This window comes from Ictidomys tridecemlineatus, chromosome 11 (genome assembly GCF_052094955.1).
Source record: "Ictidomys tridecemlineatus isolate mIctTri1 chromosome 11, mIctTri1.hap1, whole genome shotgun sequence".
NCBI classification, from domain to species: domain Eukaryota; kingdom Metazoa; phylum Chordata; class Mammalia; order Rodentia; family Sciuridae; genus Ictidomys; species Ictidomys tridecemlineatus.
In genome coordinates, this window is record NC_135487.1 from 72,675,850 (window position 1) to 72,697,409 (window position 21,560).

At 36.8% G+C, this 21,560-nt stretch overlaps 1 protein-coding gene across 1 annotated transcript in view; it reads right to left on the bottom strand.

Moving 5' to 3' along the window:
* Positions 1–21,560, bottom strand: part of LOC144368119 (guanylate-binding protein 6-like) — a 38,473-nt gene that overhangs the window by 10,994 nt on the left and 5,919 nt on the right. The window contains 9 exon segments of the mRNA XM_078026670.1: positions 83–185; positions 2,525–2,644; positions 2,646–2,738; positions 4,084–4,364; positions 5,945–6,190; positions 7,835–8,031; positions 8,218–8,327; positions 10,101–10,228; positions 11,596–11,791. Of these exon segments, the coding sequence (XP_077882796.1) occupies positions 83–185; positions 2,525–2,644; positions 2,646–2,738; positions 4,084–4,364; positions 5,945–6,190; positions 7,835–8,031; positions 8,218–8,327; positions 10,101–10,228; positions 11,596–11,785 (1,468 nt within the window). The 5' untranslated portion in view covers positions 11,786–11,791.

A 21,560-nucleotide genomic window follows, 5' to 3' on the forward strand; every position in this document is an offset into this window, starting at 1 on the left:
GTTTCAGGAAGTTTTTCCTGTCCAATCAGTCAGTCTATGCAGGAACCTCCCCACCCTCTGAGAGCTGTGACCTCCCCTGTACCTGCTATGGCCTTCCTTTGAGCAGTGAGGGCTTTATCTCACTGCAGGATGGATTTTTCTATGGTAAACTGTGACTGCAGGAAGCTCTGAAGGACCTCGTTTGCCTGGGGAACCAAGAAGGAACAAAAACATTTTAGGCATCAAAGATCTAGTCTTCTGAAAAGAAGTTATTATTCAATAGACCACAAAACGGACTTTATTTGGACTTTATTTTGCATCATTCTTAGTTAGGATCCCATAGGGATTCCTGTCCTTCTAAGGACACAATAAAAGTCCGTGCTCTGGTGAGACATGAAAACCCTCTACAGCAGACTCCTCTCCCCTAAGTGCTGCCCACCAGCCACCCCAGTCATATGTAAGAGCAGTTCTACAAACTCGTACCCTCTCCATTGTTTGTGGTATGTGCACATCCTTTTTCTGGATCTGTTCTAGCCTTCCTTAACTAGCATCATATCTACAGTTTGTTTGACTTGTGTCTTCCACCTCCTATACTAGAAAGCTTTTCTAGGCTGCCTTCTGAGTTTCTTTTCAGCTTTGTTGAGATTAACAAATAAAAATTGTATACTTTGAAATTATATAACATGATGTTTGATATATGACTGCATTGTGGAATGGTTCCTACAATCAAGCCAGTTTTCATGCTGATCACATCACACAGTTACATTTTCCATTGTCATGAGAATGCACAAGGCCTACTATCATAGTAACATTAAAGTACACAATAGAGTATTTTAAGTATAGTCACATTTGTACATCAGGTGGGCAGCACTTACTCATCTATACCTGTATATTTATATATTTTACCAGTATCTTCCTTCCCCTCTCTCAGGCCCTGTTAATCACTCTTCTAGTCTAACTGAACACTATGTTAATATGAGCTTAATGGCTTTTTGCTCCTTTTGTTGATTGGCACCACTGAACATGAACCATGCAGCATTTATCTTTCTGTGGTTGACTTATTTCATTGAGTGCAATGTCCCCAGGTTAATCCATGTTGTTATCATTGACAGTACTTTTTTTTTAAGACTGAATGATATTCTATCACATATATGATATGTATAGTTGCATTACTTAGTATTCATAACTGCATGGTACTACCATAAAAACAGACACATACACCAGTGGATCAGAATAGAGAGCCAGGAAAGAATGAAATTGAACCATTATCTTATGCCTTCTATGAAATGAACTAAAAGTTTATTAAATATTTAAACATAAGACCCAAAACTATAAAACTCCTAGAAGAAATCTTAGGGGGGAAACCTTGACATTTGCCTTTACAAAGACTTCTTGTATTTAAAACCAGAAAACAGGCAACAAAAGCAAAAAGTAAAATAAATGTGACTGCAACAAACTAAAGTTTCAGCACAGCCTGGAAACCACTAACCAAATGAAAAAGACAATGTATAGAATGGGAGAAAATATTTGTAAGCCATATATCTGATAAGGGGTAATATACAAAGCATATTAGAAAATCATAACTCAACAGTAAAAAAAAATAAATAACCTGATCACAAAATGGGCAAAGGACCTGAATAAACATTTTTCAAAGAAGAAATTCAAATGTTAATCAGATATTTGTAAAAGTGCTCAACATCACTAATACCAGTGAAACACAAATGAAAACTACAATGAGATCTTAGTACATCTGTGAGGATGCCTACTGTCAATTAGTCAAAGGACAAGAGATGTTGCTGAGGATGTGGGAAAAAGGGAACCTTGTAGAATAGCTGGAAGAATCTGAAGTGGTTCAGTAGGAGGATTCCCCCCATCTCCCTGCCTTAAAAATAAATTCTGAGTTTAAAATGGCTGCCCATGAGCTCTGTCACTGACAGACTGTTATGATCTTAGGTCACGTATTAGGCCTTCTGTGTACTACCTTTCTTAAGGGTGTTAATATGGAAGATAGTAATATGTACTTTGTGTATTCTGAGAATTAAATAGGTAATGTAAGGAAATCACCAGAACCTGTACCTGGTGTAGGAAGAGAATGTTCAATGTTTCCTAACAACTACGTCCATCATCATTCTCTGCTACTATGAGTACACACCAGTTACCGTTAACTTATGATAACCTTATCACTTCATATACCATTGACTCTTATTTGTCCAACTGAAATATGTTAAGCCTCACAAGAACAAAGTCATTTCTTTCATATTGTACCATCTGTGTTTTAGCAGAAAAAAATTAAAACCGCTTTTTTGATAAGTAAAAGAAATGGTTGGTTTCACCTGAATTCCTGGTTCTAAACCCTCTCTGGGAAGAACTGTTTTTGGTTTACCTAAGAGGATCTAACTAACAGGGGATATAAAATTATATAAATGTCAACATATAGCCATTCTCTGCTTTTGTTTCACAAATAATGGTGGCAGCTTAGTTTTAGAAGGAGCAGCACAGACCCTCTGACCACATACTGGCCCTCTCCCCTCCCCTTACTCCTCACCTTCACTCCTTTCCTGGACCCTCGATTGTACTGAAGTTCTACCTTCTTCTTTGCTTCTAAGTAGAGCCTATGGTCTCCAGGAACAGCGAACGCTCCTCTTGAGATGCTTCGCATCAGGGGCCCTCAACTGCTGCATCAGCCGAGCCTCGCAGCAGTTGACAGATACCTCTTCATTCTGAAGCAGGAGAGCTTTTTTCTCTCTCTCTATGGTGTCCTGGAAGGGAAATGTAGGGAAGTAAAATATAAAGAAGTTGTTAGAAGGAAGGCCCAACTGGTATCCCCTCAGAAAAAGCAGTCTGGCCGCCTCAGAGAGGACTGGAACATAGAAGGAGTCAGGAGACATGCTTCAGTCCCAGGTCTGGCCAATTCATTGTGTGACTCTGAAAAGTCTCTTACCTCAATGTCAGTCTCAATACATGTGAAATGATGGAGTTGGAAGACATAAACTTTATAGTTTATTTAGTAATAGTATGATTAACAGCAACCGAAACCCTAACAATCACTAATAAAATGTTTAATGTTTAATTCTGGTTGAAGTAAAATTCCCCTCAGGGAATGCGGGTTGCTACAGATGAAAATATATGCATGGCACACCTACCCACCAGAAACAAGTTAAGTATATTCTGAGCAGAGTTTTGACTGCTTTGCAAGTTCTTTCCGTGACAGTTTCAGTGTGTGAGGATATAAGAATAGGTGCATTTGTTTGTTTGTTTCTATTTGGAAATTACAATCCAGCTGGATTTTCCTCAATATGAAATACGAGAATTTTGTCAAATTAAGATCTGTCCTAAATAGTCTGAAAGAAAAACTTTCAGTGAAGGTGCATCTGATCAGACGAACTAAGTTGTCACCTGGGAGTTCTCTCCTCCGTGTCCACTACCTGCCTTGTCCCCAGGTCTGTGAATATGATGGTTAGTAATCCTATGGTTACAACATGTGGCATTACACAGGATAAATATAATAAATGAACAGTACTCTATTGAACCTAATCACATCTGCACATTAGAACAGTTTTTTCAAGCTGTGACAGAAGGGAAAACAGAGAGACTAGAAAGGAAGGAAAGATGGGATGCATCACTGGTATGTTGAAGATGAAAAGGGTACCCAGGTGTCCAGATGAGAACTAAGCCCATTTTATATCTTGTTTTCAGCTTGTGAGGCACTGAGCAGAACCCCCACATACCCTATGCTGGGATATAACCTTACTGTGAGCTAATGAATGCATGCTATTTTAGGCTGTTGAGTAGATGATCATTTGTTTTGCAGCAATAGAAAACAAAGTATCATCTTTTAGATAACGCGAGCACTTGTAGCCTGCAGAGTCTTGTTACCCACAAAAATCTAGGTTATTCCTGAGACAAAAAGGATACAAACCCTGGAATAAAAATGCGAGGCCTAGGGGTTTGTGATGTGGCTCAGTGGTGGAGTGATTGCCTAGCATGTTTAAGGCCCTGGATTTCATCCTTGGCACCACAAAAAAAAAAAAAAAAAAAAAAAGACTATCAACCTTATTCCAGGACAAGATCAGGAAAGGAAAGGTATAAGCTAAGGTTAATTACCATCAGCTGCTTCTGGAACTCCAGCTTGTCATCCTTGAAGGAGTGCTCCATGAAGACTTCCATGGCTTCCCTCTCACAGGCTGCATGCACCTCCAGCAGCTCCTGGAGTGTGTCTGTGGGGAACTGCACCCGCTGGTCCATCTGCTCACTGTAGTGGTCGGCTGCCTTCTGCACAGCTGCTGAGTTCTCACACTGGGCCAGAGTGGTCACTGCATTCTCCAAACAAGGCACCCTTCCGCTGTTGATGGCATTCACATAGGTCTCCACCAAACTCCCCAGTCCTGAATAAGGCTGAGAATAGGTATGCATGTCAAGTTCTCACTCAATAGGATACAAGAGTCTGAGACTGTTTTTAAAATCACACATAACACCATGGACTGATTATTAATTCCCACCATGAAGGTGATGGAACTAGGAGGTGGTGCCTTCTGTGAAGTGATTAGAGACAATGGGGAACAGTTCTCATGAACAGAATTAGTATGTTACAGGAGACCCCAGAGAGCTAAATTTCCCCTTCTACCATGTGAGGTCACAGCAAGAACTCAGCAGTCTGCAACCTGGAAGAGTTCTCAAAAACTCTACCATGTTGGCACCCTGATCTTGGAGTTCCCAGCCTACTAAACCTGGAGAAAAAAAAAGGTATGTTGTTTCATACTCCCAGTTTATGGTATTTTTAAATAATAGTCCAAAGGAAAAAGATGAACAAACACATGCTTTGCATACTTTTTCTATCAGCACATACAATTTCACACCTTTTCTTCATTCTATTACTCATTGGGACTTAACAGTTTAAAATATTGAATACCAACCTTCATCTAAAATCTGATTTAGATGATTATGATCCAGTTATCCCACTTCTTGGTGTTAATCCAAGAGTACTAAAATCAGCATACTATAGCAATACAGCCACCTCAATATTTATAGTAGCAAAATTCACAACACCCAAATTACGGAATCAAGCCAGGTATCCTTCAATTAATAAATGGGTTAAGAAATTATGGTGTATATATACCTATTGTGGCTAAATACAACTTCATATATACAATGGAGTTGTATTTAGCCACAAAAAATAAATAAAATTATATCATTTGTTGGTAAATTCATGGAAATGGAGAATATCATGCTAACTGACATAAGTCAGTCTCATAAAATCAAGAGTCAAATGTTTTCTTTTATATGGGGAAGCTAGGGAAAAATAAAGAAATGAAAGAGGGAGGATTAAATGTATAAAAATATAGAGAAGATCATGGAATAGGAGAAGGCAATTGAGAGGGAGAGAAAAGAGATGGGAAATAGAGAAATGTAGAATGAATTTTTTAAAATCATGCTAAGTACATTCATAAATATACCACAGGGAAACTCACTTTTATATATAAATAGAAAGAATTAATCAAATATGAATAAATAGGTGAGTGATAGGAAGATCAGTGGAGAAGAGGAAGGAGAATGGGGGAAGGGAGGAGGGAAGAGAAGAAGGGCAGACATGAACTGAAATTGAACTCCATGCATGTGTGATTCTGTTGGGAGGAACCCAACTACTATACCAACAATAATGTTCTAAAAAGTTTTAAAGATATGGTCTGAGATCTTTACAAAGCTGAGTTTTAAATGGTTACGGTGATGAAAGCAACTGAACCCTGAAAATCAATGTGGACAAGGGACTAAAGGAGGTAGGATCTATTCAGGTTCCTCAAGCCCACATCCCATTAGTAAGGAATTGTGATTATTTACAAATACCATAATATTGTGATTCTTCTTTCTCTTTTGAAAGATAAAAATAAAATAAGAACTGAATAGCATTTACTATGATTCAACAAATATTAGACCACACAGAAGTATCATTTAAGAAAAGTAAACTCACGATTCCCAGTGACTTTGACTTCTTCCATGAGGGTCTTGATCTTTGCGTGGGTTAAGATGTGAGAACGGAAATTTTTTGATTGTTCCTGGAATTCAGGATTTAGTTGATTTTCCAACACGTCCTCAATATGAGCTAGGAGCTCCTTTTCATATTTTGGCCGATCAAAGACAAAACACTTCCGGTTGGGAAAGAAACGCCTAATACAATCCCTTGATGTGTTAGTATTTTTCGCTTTATCATTATCACCTGAGGAAGAGGAAAAACAGGGTCACCCTGAGCACAAACTAGGGACAAGGCATCTCAAGCATATCATGACTTGGAATTATTGTTCATTAGAATCTTCTTAAAGATCCAATTTTATATACTCATTCAATGGCTTAGTGCAAATCAAACTCATATCAGTGATGCATCTCTGTAAATGAATTGTGGGAGGCATGTGCCCAGGAATAAAAAAAAAAAAAAACTTGGGTTGGTATCCACTGAACCAAGATCAGCACCTGGCTTATAAGATTTTCAGGAGTGATTTGATTGGTAGATGGTTACATATCAATTTCTGGTCTGATAGTACTGATAGTGGAAGTCCAAATGTAAGACTGAATGAAGAGGAGCCACAAATAAAGATAGTAGAGCAATAACTAAAATAAGACAGATGACACATTGTTAAGGAAAACTGTAATCACGGTTATTCACACAACAAATAGGATTATGTAGTTTGGGTATAAACTCTAAAGAATATAAACTCTCAAAATGTAAGCTATATAATTTGTCTCTACTTAATAAACTCATGGGTTGTATCAGAGACTCACCCACCTAAATGCAATACATTAGAATAATTTATTAACTGAGAACAGTATCATCATAGGTGCTAATATGAAGAGAATGACATGGTAGGGAAACAAATGAAGGCTCTGGTAGAAAGTAGAAGTATTGAAAAAGTTTGGAAGGGACTGTTGAGGCCTATTTGGAGTGTAAAGTTGCTTTTATGGAAGACATAACTAGCCATTCTCTGAAAAGTTAATACAAGTCTGTTATGGTTTGGATGTGAGGTGTACCCCAAAAATTCATGAGTGAGACAATGCAAGAAGGTTCAGAGGAGAAATGATTGGTTTACAAGAGCCTTAATCTATCAGTGATTTAATCACCTAATGGAGTTGAGGCAGGCGTTATGTGGCTGAAGGCAGGTGGTGTGTGGCTGCAGGAAGTAGGCATTGGGGGATTGGCTTTGGGGTATATATTTGTATTTGGCAAGTGCAGTCTTTCTCTCAGCTTCCTGATCATCATGTAAGCTGTTTCCCTCTTCCACACTCTTCTGCCATGGTGTTCTGCTTCACCTCGAGCCCCGAGGAATGAAGCTGACCTTCTATAGACTTGGACCTCTGAAACCGTAAGTCCTCAAATAAACTTTTCCTCATTTACAGTTGTTCTGGTCAGGACCTTTATTCACCGCAGTGAAAAAGCTGACTAAAACAATGTCTGAAAGGCGATAAATAAAACTGAACAAAGTAGATTCTGCCTTGAAATTCTATGACTGACAATTAACTAGTACATTGTTTTTCTCATTGTTTTTCCACAAAAAAAGGAGAAGCATAAGAAAGAGCAATGTCAGGTATCTGGAAAGGTTTAGTGCCTGACATAAGCTAAATGCTAAAGTACAAATTATTTTAAGTGAAAATTGGTTTGGAATAACTTTGAAAACATTCATGCCCTACTGTCACTGGGTAAGTTAACTCTAGTCATTAAAACTTATCAAAGAGTAATAACCCAGAAGCCCAGTCATTTCTGTAGACCTGAGCTAGTCTGAAGTACAATGCAACCCCAGAGATGATGGACAATGTTCATCAAATATCAACTCTTACTAGTCAGCTCCCCACCCAGATCATGCTCACATACCTGGAATCATCCTCCAGGCATTCTCCAGGTACTCGTCTTCCGTGATGGGGTGACCATGTAGGTTCAGCTCCAGAGTGAAATCCCGTACAGTCCAAACAAAGTCTGGAAAGAAACTCACAAATTCTGTGGAATCTTCTACTCCATCAAGTCTCAGGGAATACTTCACCCTGATTAGTTCTGTGAGTTCTGTCACATAACTAAGACTTGGCTAAGGAAAAGGAGCGGCCAAGCAGAATTTCCTTCTTCCCCTTAAAAAATTATTACGAATGCTGTCCCTTCCCCTGGGTCCTCTATGCCCTACCAAAGGCAACTCAGCCACTGGGGGAAGGATTCAGATGGGTCTCCATTCCCTCCACAATTTCTCAATAAACTAGAAAGGATACTGCATCTTCTCCAAGGCATCACTGTTGATGGTGCCCATGCTGTTGTACACCAACATGCTGCTCAGAAGCACAGCCAGGGCAAAGATCCACGTGTCATTCTTAGGGTCACCCTGGAAAACATGTGAAAACAAGCACTGAATGATCTTTTTCTTCAATGTTCATTCAGGTTTTGTTGTTGTTGTTGTTGTTCAGTTATTTTTCATTTGTTATTACAGACAGTACAGTGTTGACACAAAGAAAAAAACATGAAAAAAAATTAAATCTCAACTTTAGCAATGAAATTTCTTGTGACCCCTGTTTCCTCATCTATGGAAGTATTCTAACAATACTTTCTTCAAATGATCCTTCTTTTTCTGAATGAGATGAAATAAGAAAATACAGGTTGAAAAAACAGAGTCCAATATGCAACTAGTTGCTTAGTAGTAAGAGACCAAGTTTCACTTAACAATAAGAGGGCCACATAATACGTGCTGTGCTAATCACCACTGAGCACTTAAGTCAAATCCACAGAGCATATATATGTGTGGGCTACTAAAAAATGTTGCTCACCTTGTTTATTTGGTGAAAAACATACTTAAGCACAGCAATTTTTACAATCTATGTGATTATCTAATAATACATTAATTTAAAAACGACAAACAAGGATAATAACATAATTAAAGCATTTACATATTAGTAATGGATCTAAAGTAAAAAGAACAGTTATTAAATTGAATAAAAATAATGAAAGTGTCAATGAGAACAAAAGTTACTGAAAGTAGGAAATGACTGTATGTGACATAGAATATAACTGGAAATTACATCTGAGTGCTCAAGTTTTTGTAAAATGTGGACATAACAAAAGGGTATGCAAAATAGAAATACTTGCAGAAGCCAAATCAACATTAGAATTAAATAAGCATAGAGTTCTTAGGTCTGACTGTCTCAGAGCCAAGGGTAGATACAGAAGATGTGACTTCAAAGCTAACTCTGTGGCAAGATGGTGAGAGCCTTGAAGAGGCAAAGCTGCTTTTGTGTTGACTGAATCACTGAAGCCAGCAGTCAGTTGTAGTAAAACTCTGATATGTTTTATTACCTGCTTGAGGAAAGGAAAATCCTGAAATTCAAATCCAGAATATGGGAATTTGGAAGAGAAAAAAAATATTATGAATATACTGCATTTCCCAAATTCTAATTATTTAAGAAGTAAATTGACTGAAATCAGAACAAGTTGGACTTAGAGAAACAACAATAGGTTTTGGCACCAAGACCGTATCTTTGGTATGTTGTTTTATAAGTAAGGACAGAATATCTGCTTAAACATGGGAGGAAATGAACCCTACAGAAATATAGATCTTGTTTCCAATTTAATCTCTAAATAGGGAAGGAGGAAAAGAGGGAGAGACAGATACAGAAATAGACATGGTGTCTTAATTTCACTCTAACGTAAGAATAGGCAAACTAAAACCTGAATTAAAAGACCTCCTGCCTGTTGGTGTCTCTTAGTCTGCTTTCTAGGAAATTCACCTGGTTCCCTCACACCCAAGCAGTGATCACATGGTATTCTAGCTGACTTATACAAACCATCTCCTCAACAGAGTTGAGGCTCTGAGAGAGCAGGACCTTTACCTCATCAACAGTACTTGCCCAAGACCCTATATCTCAGCTTCTCCATAAAGGCTTACTAAAATGGATGAAACTGTTCAATTCACTTCTCAGGAATACAATTTTACTAACGTATCACATTATATGGTATAAATTCAAAGAGATCAAAGTAAGTCTCATTCCATAGAGTAGCATTTGGGGATTTCAGGAATGAAATACAGAAGTTGAAGTAAAAAGTATCATGGAAAGCTAAGAAAAAATACCAGAATAAAAAAGATCTGTCTGAGCTTCTTCCTCACCTTTTGCACATCTCCCAGGCCCTCAGTGTCCAAAAGAACCAGACTGTGGTTTGGCTTGTTGGGGTGGGGCATACACCACATCCAGATGCCCTTGGTTTCAGATTGCACTGTGGATCCCAGAGGAAAGCCTGCAAGTGAAGAGCAGATATTCAGGAACCTCCTGAACTACAGAATCGCACTTGTAGGATCATAAGAGACAGTGATACGTGATACTACTTCTCTGATTTTATATATTTACATGTACATTTCATATATTTATAAAGTATAAGAATGTATATCCATACGTATATGTGTATGTGAATATTTGTTTTTAGTGGGTGTGGATATGTTGTTGCATATAGTATATTTATGTTTTATTTTACAATAATAATACTTATTGCAATGAAAAAAAAAGATGATGCTTCTCTGTTCTTTGAAGATATCCAACTTAGTGTCACATAAACACCTCATATTTTTCTCTGTCAGCTTCTCCCACATTTTAAAGTTTGGTTTGTTCATAATTTCTAATTCCTTTTCCCATTGTAAGAAAATGTGCCTTCCTGTTGGTGTGGCCCACCAGTGCACTGGATGAAAGAAGTTACACTACACACAAAGATGCTTTGATTCTTAGGTGTCCAACCACCCTGACTTCAAAAGGAAGTTAAGCTAGTGATGGTATTGTAATTAGATCAAGTCTTTTTAATCATCTGAGGAATAAACAAAGAAATTTAGTCAATAATTACTTGTTAAATAACTATTATTTTCCAGATACTATAGATAAGTTAAAGCTCCAGGAGATACATAGGACTGAATGAGGCTGAAATACCTGCCCTTCTGAGGCTAAAGCCTGTGAGTACCTTGAAAAGATGGAGATGGAGACTCAGAGATAGAAAGAAACCAAGAGTGTGTGGTATAGAGATAATAAGAAAGGAAAGTGTTTTTAGGAGCAAGCTGGTAAAACAGGAGAAGTGATGCTAAGCAAGGGTCTGGGATGGATAAAAAGAAACATTTTGAATCAGAAAAGACAGAGTCATTGGTATATATTGAAAGAGAAAGAGCAATTCAGTGGAATGTTGGGTTTTAAGAAAAGAGAGGAGTTGATTGAAAAGAGGGAAGAAAGTAGAAAAAGGAAATTGAGACAATATAATTTTGCTTGTGATAGAGTTTTAAAAAAACAGTGATATGGCAGCCATAATGAGATACAGAATTCAGAGAGAGCACCAAGTTAATAAGAATAAGATAGTGGAAAAAGGAAAACCATGGGTGGGTGAAGGTCATTGTAAGAGCTCAGGTCCTAAGCTGCTAGAAATGAAGGATATCCCTTTTACAGGAAGCTGAAATGACAGATGTAAATCAAAGCATTGGACACATTGACAAGGCTGCAATTTTGCTGGAAAGAATTAGATTTGTTGGAGAGGAGATTCAGAATCTCCCTCCTTGTTACCCTGAAGATGCAGTGACAAACTGAGATAGAGCTGAATTGAAGTAAATAGCCCTGCCGAGGGACCTCACTCACCAAGGTTTTCTCCAGCAAGACGGTTCATCAAGTAGGACTTTCCTGTACGATAAGGCCCTACAATAGCCACAACCACTACAGGATGAGAAATCTTGCGAAGAATCTTCAAGGCTTTCTGGTTCACCCTTAGCTGCTCATTGTTGTTTTCTACCAGACACACTGGGACCAACATAATTGGTTCAGACGTCATGGTGATCTACAAAAATAAAAGGGCCTCACTGTAGAAATAAGATGGCAAATTAGTTCCCCCAACCCCTGAAGTTTAATCAAACATGGTTATGACAGGAGGGAGCTCAGAGGATTTCCATATTTTTCTATGGCACAAAATGTAGGATATCATTTGCATAGGGCTTCCTCTACTAGAAATCTGAAGTTAAAAGTAAAATGAAAAAATCTGAAGTAATGAAGTAGTGGTTTTACTTCCATAGTAAAAATAAAATTCAAGCAATATTTATCATGCATTGACAGTCTATACAAAGCTGTCACGTATGTGTTACATACCTAAGCTCATTAATGTTTACAGGAATTTTGAAAGTTAACGCTATTTATACTCACTTTGCATATGTACAAGATGAAGTTCAGAAAGACTGAGGAGTTTGCTTCATCATATCTAGTGAATAGTGGGAGTCCCAACATTTGAAGCCAGGAATGTCACTTCCCTACACCATGCTTTGTGACCACTCATTCTGGCAGAATGATCTTTGTCAACAACATTGCTTCCTGTACTCCTTAATCAGTAACATACAAGGGCTTTCCATTACCAACAGCATGATGCTCTGATCCATTAGGGTGATGGAATGGACTCCACTTATTCCTGTAGAGTCAGGCCTGCATACCACAAAGAGTCAGGTCTCCACACATGAGATGTCCTGTTCTCTGCTATTTTGTCAACTAAAAATTGGAATAGGAACGAAAATAGAAAAACTATGCTTCCATTTGTAAAACAAAAGCACACAAATGATGTCCAAAATATCACCAGGAATAAATCTAAGAGAAGAAATATCTGAACTTTCATGTAGTCTTAAACTTTCTCTATAATTCAGAATTACTTTTTTTAAAACAAAGATTTAATTAGAGCTTATTAAGCATTAAAAGTACTATAATTATATGAATCTCTTGGCAAGCATTTATTTAGCTTTGTATATCAGTGGCTTTCTATGATATATACAAATTTTTATTGTAATAATATGTAAGAACATTCTGTTGAAGTCACTCAAATATATTTATATTTTAAATGCTACATATTTAGCATGTATCTATGACTTTCAAAATTTTTCAGCTCTACAGTTTACTACTGCTACAGTTTGTATGTTGAATGTGCCTCAAAGGCCCATGTGTTAAAGCTTGGTCCCCAAGGTAGCACTGTGGGGAGATGGTAGAACCTTGAACATGTGATGCCTCGTGGTAGGTCTTCAAGTCACTGGGGGTGTGCTTTTGAAAATAACTGCAGATTTCAGCCACTTCCTCTTTTTTCTCTACCTCTTCTTAGCCATAAGGAGGATAGTATTGCTCTGCCACACCCTCTTGCTATGATGTGTTATGCTAGTGTCATCATAGACCCAAATAAATGAAACCAATTGACATTGACTGGAAGCTCCAAAACTGTGAGCCAAAAGAAACCTTTTCTCTTGTGTACTGATCATCTCAGATCTGTGTTATAGTACTGGAAAGCTGACTAACACATCTACCCATGTAACTTGTGCAAAGAGCTTAAGCTAGCTGGGTGTCAAGGAATGAAAACAAAACACATTTGTCATTTTGTGAGGGTTACAGGTTAAAAAAAAATTCTTCCTACCTCAAGTTTGTTTTGAGATTTAAATGGAATGATGTAACCTTTATTGTAACATTATTTAATCAACAGATTGTTGGTTTTGATAAAATTAATCTCCATTTGTGCACAATATGTCAAAATGCATTCTATTGTAAATTTAATTAATTAATTAATTTTTAAAAAGATGAATCTGCAAAAACTACCATGAAGTTTGGTCTACCAGATAATGTATTTCAAAATATTCTGTAAATGCAGGTTAAAGAGACATACAGTGTAAAATAAATTTTTCATTGGAATGAGACATTAGTAGGCTGAAAACATTGTTTTTGTTTATGTTTATTTTGTTAGAACCTTTAGGCTCTATGAATATGGAAAATAAGAACTCCTTTTGGCCACATTAGAATTCTGGATTTGTTTCCTTTTTTTCAAGGAGCAGATTAAGGGGACTGCAAAATTATATGAATTTGATAGCAGAATTTATTTATAAAAACCAGGCCTGTCATGCCTTTATTATTAAAGAACCACAAATTGTAGCTTCACATTATCATAATAATGTTTTTCACTCTTGCTCAGAAAGTCTTTTTCAAAATGTAAGACAGAAGAATATCACTCAGAGTGGTTGTAAAACCCGGATTCCCAAACTTAAGAATCAATGTGTGGCCAGGCATGGTGGCACACACCTGTAATCCCAGTAGCTTGGTAGGCTGAGGCAGGAGGATCATGAGTTCAAAGCCAACTTCAGCAACACCAAGGCACTAAGCAATTCCGTGAGACCCTGCCTCTAAATAAAATATAAGAAAGGTAGAGGATGTGGCTCAGTGGTTGAGTGAGTGCCCCTGAATTTGATTCTGCGTTCCCACCCACAAAAAAGAATCAATGTGTGTAAAAAAGTCACCACACATGGGGTACATACACATTGATACACATTGGATTACCTTAGATTAATCCTGATATCCCTAAAGAAAATAAATCTATGGAAAAGAAAAAGAAAAACCTCAGTTTTGAATACAGAGCTATTATTTGACCTAAAGGGAATAGATGTAGTAGGTACTTAATTTTTCCACCAGTATAAATAAGAAACAATCTTTTCCAATGATAATAGTGATAGAATACTAGGGACAAACTCTTTTTTCTCTGTATTTGCAAACCACCGTCTTTGTGAGGGATGCTATTTGATCAGGAAGGTCCTTGAGGAAAACTAAAATTTTCCTTTTTTCCATTTTCTCAATTGTGGTAGAATTAACAACATAAAACCTTGTTAAACGTACAGCTCAGTGGTTTCAAATATCTTTATGTCGTTTTTGCACCAAAACCACTATCCATCTACAAGATGGTTTTCATTTTGCACAACTAATACTCTGTATCCATTAAACAATATAATCCCACATGTCTGTCACCCATCCCTAGGCCACTACATTCTGTTTTATGTCTCTATGATTTTATAATACTTGAAGTTTCAAAATAGTTCAAATAAGGAATCACCAACTATCTTTTTGTGACTGGCAAATAAGCCACTTGGCACAATGACCTCAGGCTTTATTCATATTTGTAATATATGTCAGAATATTCTTCATTTAAAAGACTAAATAATATTCTATCAAATACATATACCACGATTTGCTTATTAATTCATGCATAATTATGAATAACTAGTGGCTTCTGTGTTTTTTACACATTACAAATAATTCTGCTCTGAACATTGGTGAACAAATGTCTCTTTGAGACCCTGCTTTCAATACTTGTGGGAATATAGTCACAAGTGGAATTAATGAATTATATGAAAATTACATTTTTTAATTTTCTAAGGAACCATCATTATCATTATTCACAGCAGTTATACCCTTTCACATTCCCACCAAGAGCTCAGAAGCATTTCAGTTTCTCCATATTCCTCTCAACACTGGTTATTGTGTATATGTGTGTTTGTCTCCCTTTATTAACTTTTATTATTAATTTACTTATTTCATTTGCTGGGTGAGGGGCGGGGGATGGGGATTATACCCAGGACCTCACTCATGATAGGCAAGTGCTCTATCATTGAGCTACATCCCTAATCCTTATATTCTATGTGGATAACCTTCCTACTGAGTATAAGGTGGTTTCTCATGGTAGTATTGATTTATGTTTTCATAATAATTTGTAATCCTGGGTATCTTTTCATGTTCTCATTGTATATTTGTATATTGTCTTTGGAGAAATGTTAATTCAAATACACTGCCATTTTTGCTTCAGTTTAGTTTTGCACTGCTGGATTTAGAAGTTCACTATATAGTTTGAATATTAATCCTTAATTAGATATACGATTTACAAATATTGTTTCCCATTCTCTAGGTTGCCTATTTATCTTATGTCTTCTTTTATTTCTTTCAGTAATATTTGTTGTGTTTTTTATTTCAAATTTTTAAGCCATTGTAAATGAAATTGTATTTCTAAAATTTCCTTGTGCAGAATATTCATTGTTAATATATAGGAGTGCATCTAATATTTGAGTGTTGATTTTATAGCCTGCCACTTTGCAGAAATTTTTATGAAATTACCAGAGTTTTCTACATCTCATTACTTAGGTGGGTGGCAGCTGAAGCCTACAGTCTGCTCTTTCAGTTCTCCAACTCTGGTCATCAGTTAGGTTCCAGGGATTCTCACCTCTCAAGAGCACTTTTTTAAAAAAATTATTTCTTATTTTTAAATTTTAATTTGATATACACAACATCAGAATGCATTACAATTCACATGACACATATAGAGCACAATTTTCTATTTCTCTAGTTGTACACAAAGTAGAGTCATACCATTCATGTCTTTATACATGTACTTAGGGTATTGATGTCCATCTTATTCCACCACCTTTCCTACTCTCATGCCCCCTCCCTTCCCCTCACATCCCTTTGCCCTATCTAGAGTTCAACTAATCCTTCCATGCCCCCTCCCAACCACATTGTGAATCAGCATCCTTAAATCAGAGAAAACATTTGGCATTTGGTTTTTGAGGATTGGCTAACTTCACTTAGCATTATATTCTCAAACTCCATCAATTTATCTGCAAATTCCATGATTTTATTCTCTTTTAATGCTGAGTAATATTCCATTGTGTATATATACCGCATTTTCTTTATCCATTCATCTACCGAAGGGCATCTGGGTTGGATCCACAATTTAGCTATTGTGAATTGTGTTGCTATAAACATTGATGTGGCTATGTCCCTGTAGAATACTGTTTTTAAGTCCTTTGGGTATAGACTGAGGAGTGGGATAGCTGGGTCAAATGGTGGTTCCATTCCCAATTTTCTTAGGAATCTCCATACTGCTTTCGATATTGGCTGCACTATTTTGCAGTCCCACCAGCAATGTATGAGTGTGCCTTTTTTCCTTGTCTCGAGAGCACTTTTGAGGTCAGGCAAAGACCAGCAAGGAGTTTATAATGTAGATTTGAGGGCTTTCCCTTTTAGGTGATTCCCTTTTTTCTAGAATTTCCCCTTCACTTTCCAGCCACTATGGAAGGCTCAAACTGCTCCCTCTGCCTTTTCAAGTCAGCATGACTACAGATTTGGTTTGAGATTTCATAGCTCTGGGCTGCAGGAACTTGGTGTTTCAGAAGAAAACCCATGATTCAAATCTCATTCACTGCAGTTCCTATTTCTCAAGGATCAGTTCCCTTCCAGTTCCAACTTGCTTTTCATTGCTTTCCTATGCCTTCAAAGAGTTGGGTTTCATATTTTGTTCAGAGTTATAACTTTTTCTGCTTGAGAGTTAACTGATAGAAGCTACCCCTCCACTGAAATTTATTTTCGAAAGGTATTTGATACCCTCTCCCTTTTTCTTCTTAGATGATCTCTTTTTCTTTCTTAAATATTTTCTAGTTGTCAATGGACCTTGATTTTATTCATTTATGTACGGTGCTGAGAATCAAACCCATTGCCTCACAATGCCAGGCAAGCACTCTACCACTGAGCCACAGCCTCAGTCCCCTTCTTAGATGATCTCTAACCCTTAATTTAGCAGGTTATTTCAGTGAATTTGTAAGGTATCTTTTTTAAAAGTTGTAAAACCCAAAGAGTTCTAACTTACACATATTTGATACTTTGGTTATGTTTGCAGCTACTACATTACCAAATAACACTATTTTAGGAGTTGAGGGATTAAATTTTTCACAATACTTCCCACATGAGCATATTCTTTAGAATTCTGGAACTTCCAAAATTTCCAATATCATGAAAGACAACATCCTGCCAACACCGTGGTGCATACCTATAATCCCAGAGACTTGGGAAGCTGAGGCAGGAGGATTGCAAGTTCAGGGCCTGAGCAACTCAGTGAGGTGCTAAGCAACCTCAGTGAGGTGCTAATCGACTTAGCAAGACCCTGCCTCAAAATAAAAATAGCTGATTCAAAAAAAAAAGAAAGAAAAGAATACATCATATATGGATTAATAGAAAAAGTTCTGACCAAGAATTAGTAAACATAATCTTTTTAATAAAGGCCAATTTAGAGAAACACAACTAGTTTTTGTTAAAGATCATTTAGATAAACTTTATTCTAACTACTAAAGGCAATACAATCTTATCTGTAGATAACTTTACTATTATGGAATCTATGTTCCCCTAGAAAATGTGACTCAAGGGGCTGGGGATGTGGCTCAAGCGGTAGCGCGCTCGCCTGGCATGCGTGCGGACAGGGTTCGATCCTCAGCACCACATACCAACAAAGATGTTGTGTCCGCCAAGAACTAAAAACTAAATATTAAAAAATTTTCTCTCTCTCTCTCCTCTCTCACTCTCTCTTTAAAAAAAAAATGTGACTCAAAAGTTTGTCTCACCTACAAAACCATGCAGAATGGCAGTCATTAGTATGCAAATTGAGACCCTTTATGGCTTCTAGTAATGTGGTTATTTGCATAGGTTCACTAATTCTGTTCTCCTTCCTACTGTATATAATTTAATAAAACAAATGTGTAGTGTGTGGTGCCAAAAGTGTCACATTCAGAGAGGTATTAGTGATACAAATTACAAATGGTAATGCCTACAACATCCTTCCAATGACCTACTCTATAACCTTCAGAATCTCAGCTTTTTAGGAAGTAAAGACTGGAACTTCCCAGCAGGACAAGAATCTTAGGGGGAAAAGTGGGTCCTCAAGAAAATAGGATTATCACAGTGAAAAATACCATAGACAAAATCTGATGGAGATAAATCACATACTTCTTGGATTCTGGTCTTGGGATAGATAAGCTGAGAAGAGAGTAAAATGTATTTTTAGCTTGAAAGAAGCAATAAAACTTATATTCTAGAGTCTCAGAAAAGAGTTAACTCCTTTGCCTTTGTAGTTGTTCAGTACCACACAGCAATGAACTTGATTACATAAGATAGTTTAAATGGTGTGGTAAGCACCACTTGCTGTACCTTTTTAAATAAAACACTCTAAATAGGACAGAATACAGAAAACATAGAAGTCCATGTCCATACATTATTGAAACAGATAAAACTGAACGTGTTAGACTACGCTTTGAAAAAAGTCTTCCCTAGTTGAGGGTGGTGGCACATGCCTGTAATCCCAGTAGCTGGGGAGGCTGAAGCAGGAGGATGGTGAGTTCAAAGCCAACCTCAGCAACTTTGCAAAGCCCTAAGCAACTCAGTAAGATCCTGTCTCTAAATAAAATATTAAAAGGCTGGGGATGTGGCTCAGTGGGCAAGCGCCTCTGGGTTCAATCCTTGGTTTAAAAAAAAAAAAACTTCCCTGATGTAGAATACCAGAGAAAAATAATCATGATTGTGAATGTACAGCATAAATAAAGAAATCTGAAATTAGTAGGTCACAAATTTAATGACCTCAACATAAAAAAATAAAAAATGGAATGAGGTGGATGGATCTTTCCTTGACCAAGACAGATTTGTAAAGACTTTCTAAATTGAGTGACTTAAAAACAAAAACTTTCACACTTGATCTGGGAAAGAATCTACTTGTCGGGAGAATTCACACTCTCTGGTGAAGAAAATTAACATTCCTGATAAGATGCTTAAGAAATTTTAAAAATTAACTCTAATTAGGATAATATTTATTCCTGGAAATCAGTTACTTCGTCATTCAGTTGTTAGCTGTCAGTCAAGAGTCAAGAAGTGACCTTGAACCCACGTTTTAAAATGTAGCCTAGCCATCTACTTTTTAAAAATCAAATGTTCCTAAGAATAATTTTTGAATGGACCTATCAGAACTCTTTAAAGATATAAATAAAACTTTGCTCATAAATTATTTGTCCAAAAGGTTGTTTATTAGTTATTCAGTTTATTAGTTTTTCAGACCCATGCGCTTTTACCCTAACAGCACAATAGTCATTCTCTATCATACATTTCATTCATTTATTCATTCAGAAAATATATTCTGATCTTTTGCAATATGTTGTGTGCTCTTCTTAACCCTCTTTTAAATACAACAATGAACATAATAAAATCAGCATCAAGTACATTTGTATGGTTTGTTTGCTTGTTTATTTTTCTTCAAGATACCAACCTGTCTTTACCTTCAATTTAATTGAACTGCTTTTTTTGACTATATATTTTTATTTTATGCCATCCAAATCCTTAGATAAAATATTGAAACATCTAACTCAGATCCCCACCCCCCAGACACACATCTGTAGCTACTCACTCCTCAACTGATAGCCACTTTCAATGATCAGTTATAATGATCCACACAGCTGTGCTTTAGCTGGAAAGGCAAATGTGCTGGACAGTGCTTCCTAACTTTACTGATAGGCACATGGTTCTAGACCTTGCTAATGTCAAGGGAGAAAATATAAATTAGCCTGACGGTGTTTTCTTAATGAAATCATTCTTCAAGTCTTCAAAAACATCCAGGTATAACTGACTAAATAATCATTTTTCTACAAGTTAGATTTCATTTTCCTATTTACCAAACAAAGGGAGATATTTAAACATGTTTTTAATTTTCATAAACCTCTAAGAAAGACTACTAAGTAATTTTTATAAATTTTGACAAGTTCTTAAAAATCTACAGATGGAACTCATGGGACCCAGGAGTTTTCACATATTTAGCTTATTTAGCCACTTACTCAGGATTTACTCAGATGTCCTGACTTTATGCTTTTTTTATATGCCAGTTTATAATTAACTTTTGTATGCTTTCTCCTAATTTTCAATCACAAGTAGAAATATTTACATATACATTTTAGTGTCTCCATTAAGAAAGGTGATTTCAGGGCTGGGGCTCAGTGTTAGAGCGCTTGCCTAGCACATGCAAGGCCCTGAGTTCAATCCTCAGCACCACATAAAAATAAACAAACAAAATAAAGGTAGTGTATACAACTAAAAAATAAATAAATATTAAAAAAGAAAGAAAGAAAGAAAGGTGATTTCATACTAAATTTCATTACCAGAACTTAAAATAGCAGAGAAGGAAATGAATGTACTCCAATATAGTAGGTATTAAATGTCCTGGGGGTTCAATCCCCAATATCAAAACAAGCCAACAAACCACTAAATACTTATGACACAACTATTTCTTGAGCAGTTCCATCCCAGGCATTTTGCAGTGCTGCTGACAGGGGGGTGCCCAATACAGATAAGGTTTCTGGCTTCATGGAAGTCTCACTGAGCTCCAAATATCAAACACAGAGAAAAGTTGTAAATATATATATATTTTTAAATTGTTTGAGAATAAAGAAAAAGAAAAAGACAATATGGTTAAAATAAAAACTGAAAAGTTGAGAGATGAGAAGTTGTGGGGGTAAGAAACATGCCAGGGCACAATAGGATCCAGATGCTGAAAATAGCCAACATTTAAAAAGATAAGCTAGTTCTTCTAGTAACTTCCAAGATTAGACATCAGGAGGCCAGGCTTATACTCCCTGGGGAACCTGTGCAACGAACCAGATATAAGAAGCCAAGAACAACTTCAGGGGCCACACCCTCCCCAGATATCTACTTGCTGTGAACTGAAATCTTTTTTTTTTTTTTCATTGCTAGAGATCGAAAACAGCACCTTGCATATGCTAGGCAGGCACTCTACCACGGAAGCACACCTCTAGCCCTGAAGTGTTTTTGACAGGTGACACAGTGTTTCATAATTATAAACATGTGGTTTAAGGTGTAAGTTCTCTGATACAGACAAACTAGTTTATCTCATATGTAATTAAACAGTCACAGGAATGAATAGCTAACAGAGTGTTGTCAGGATCGTCAGA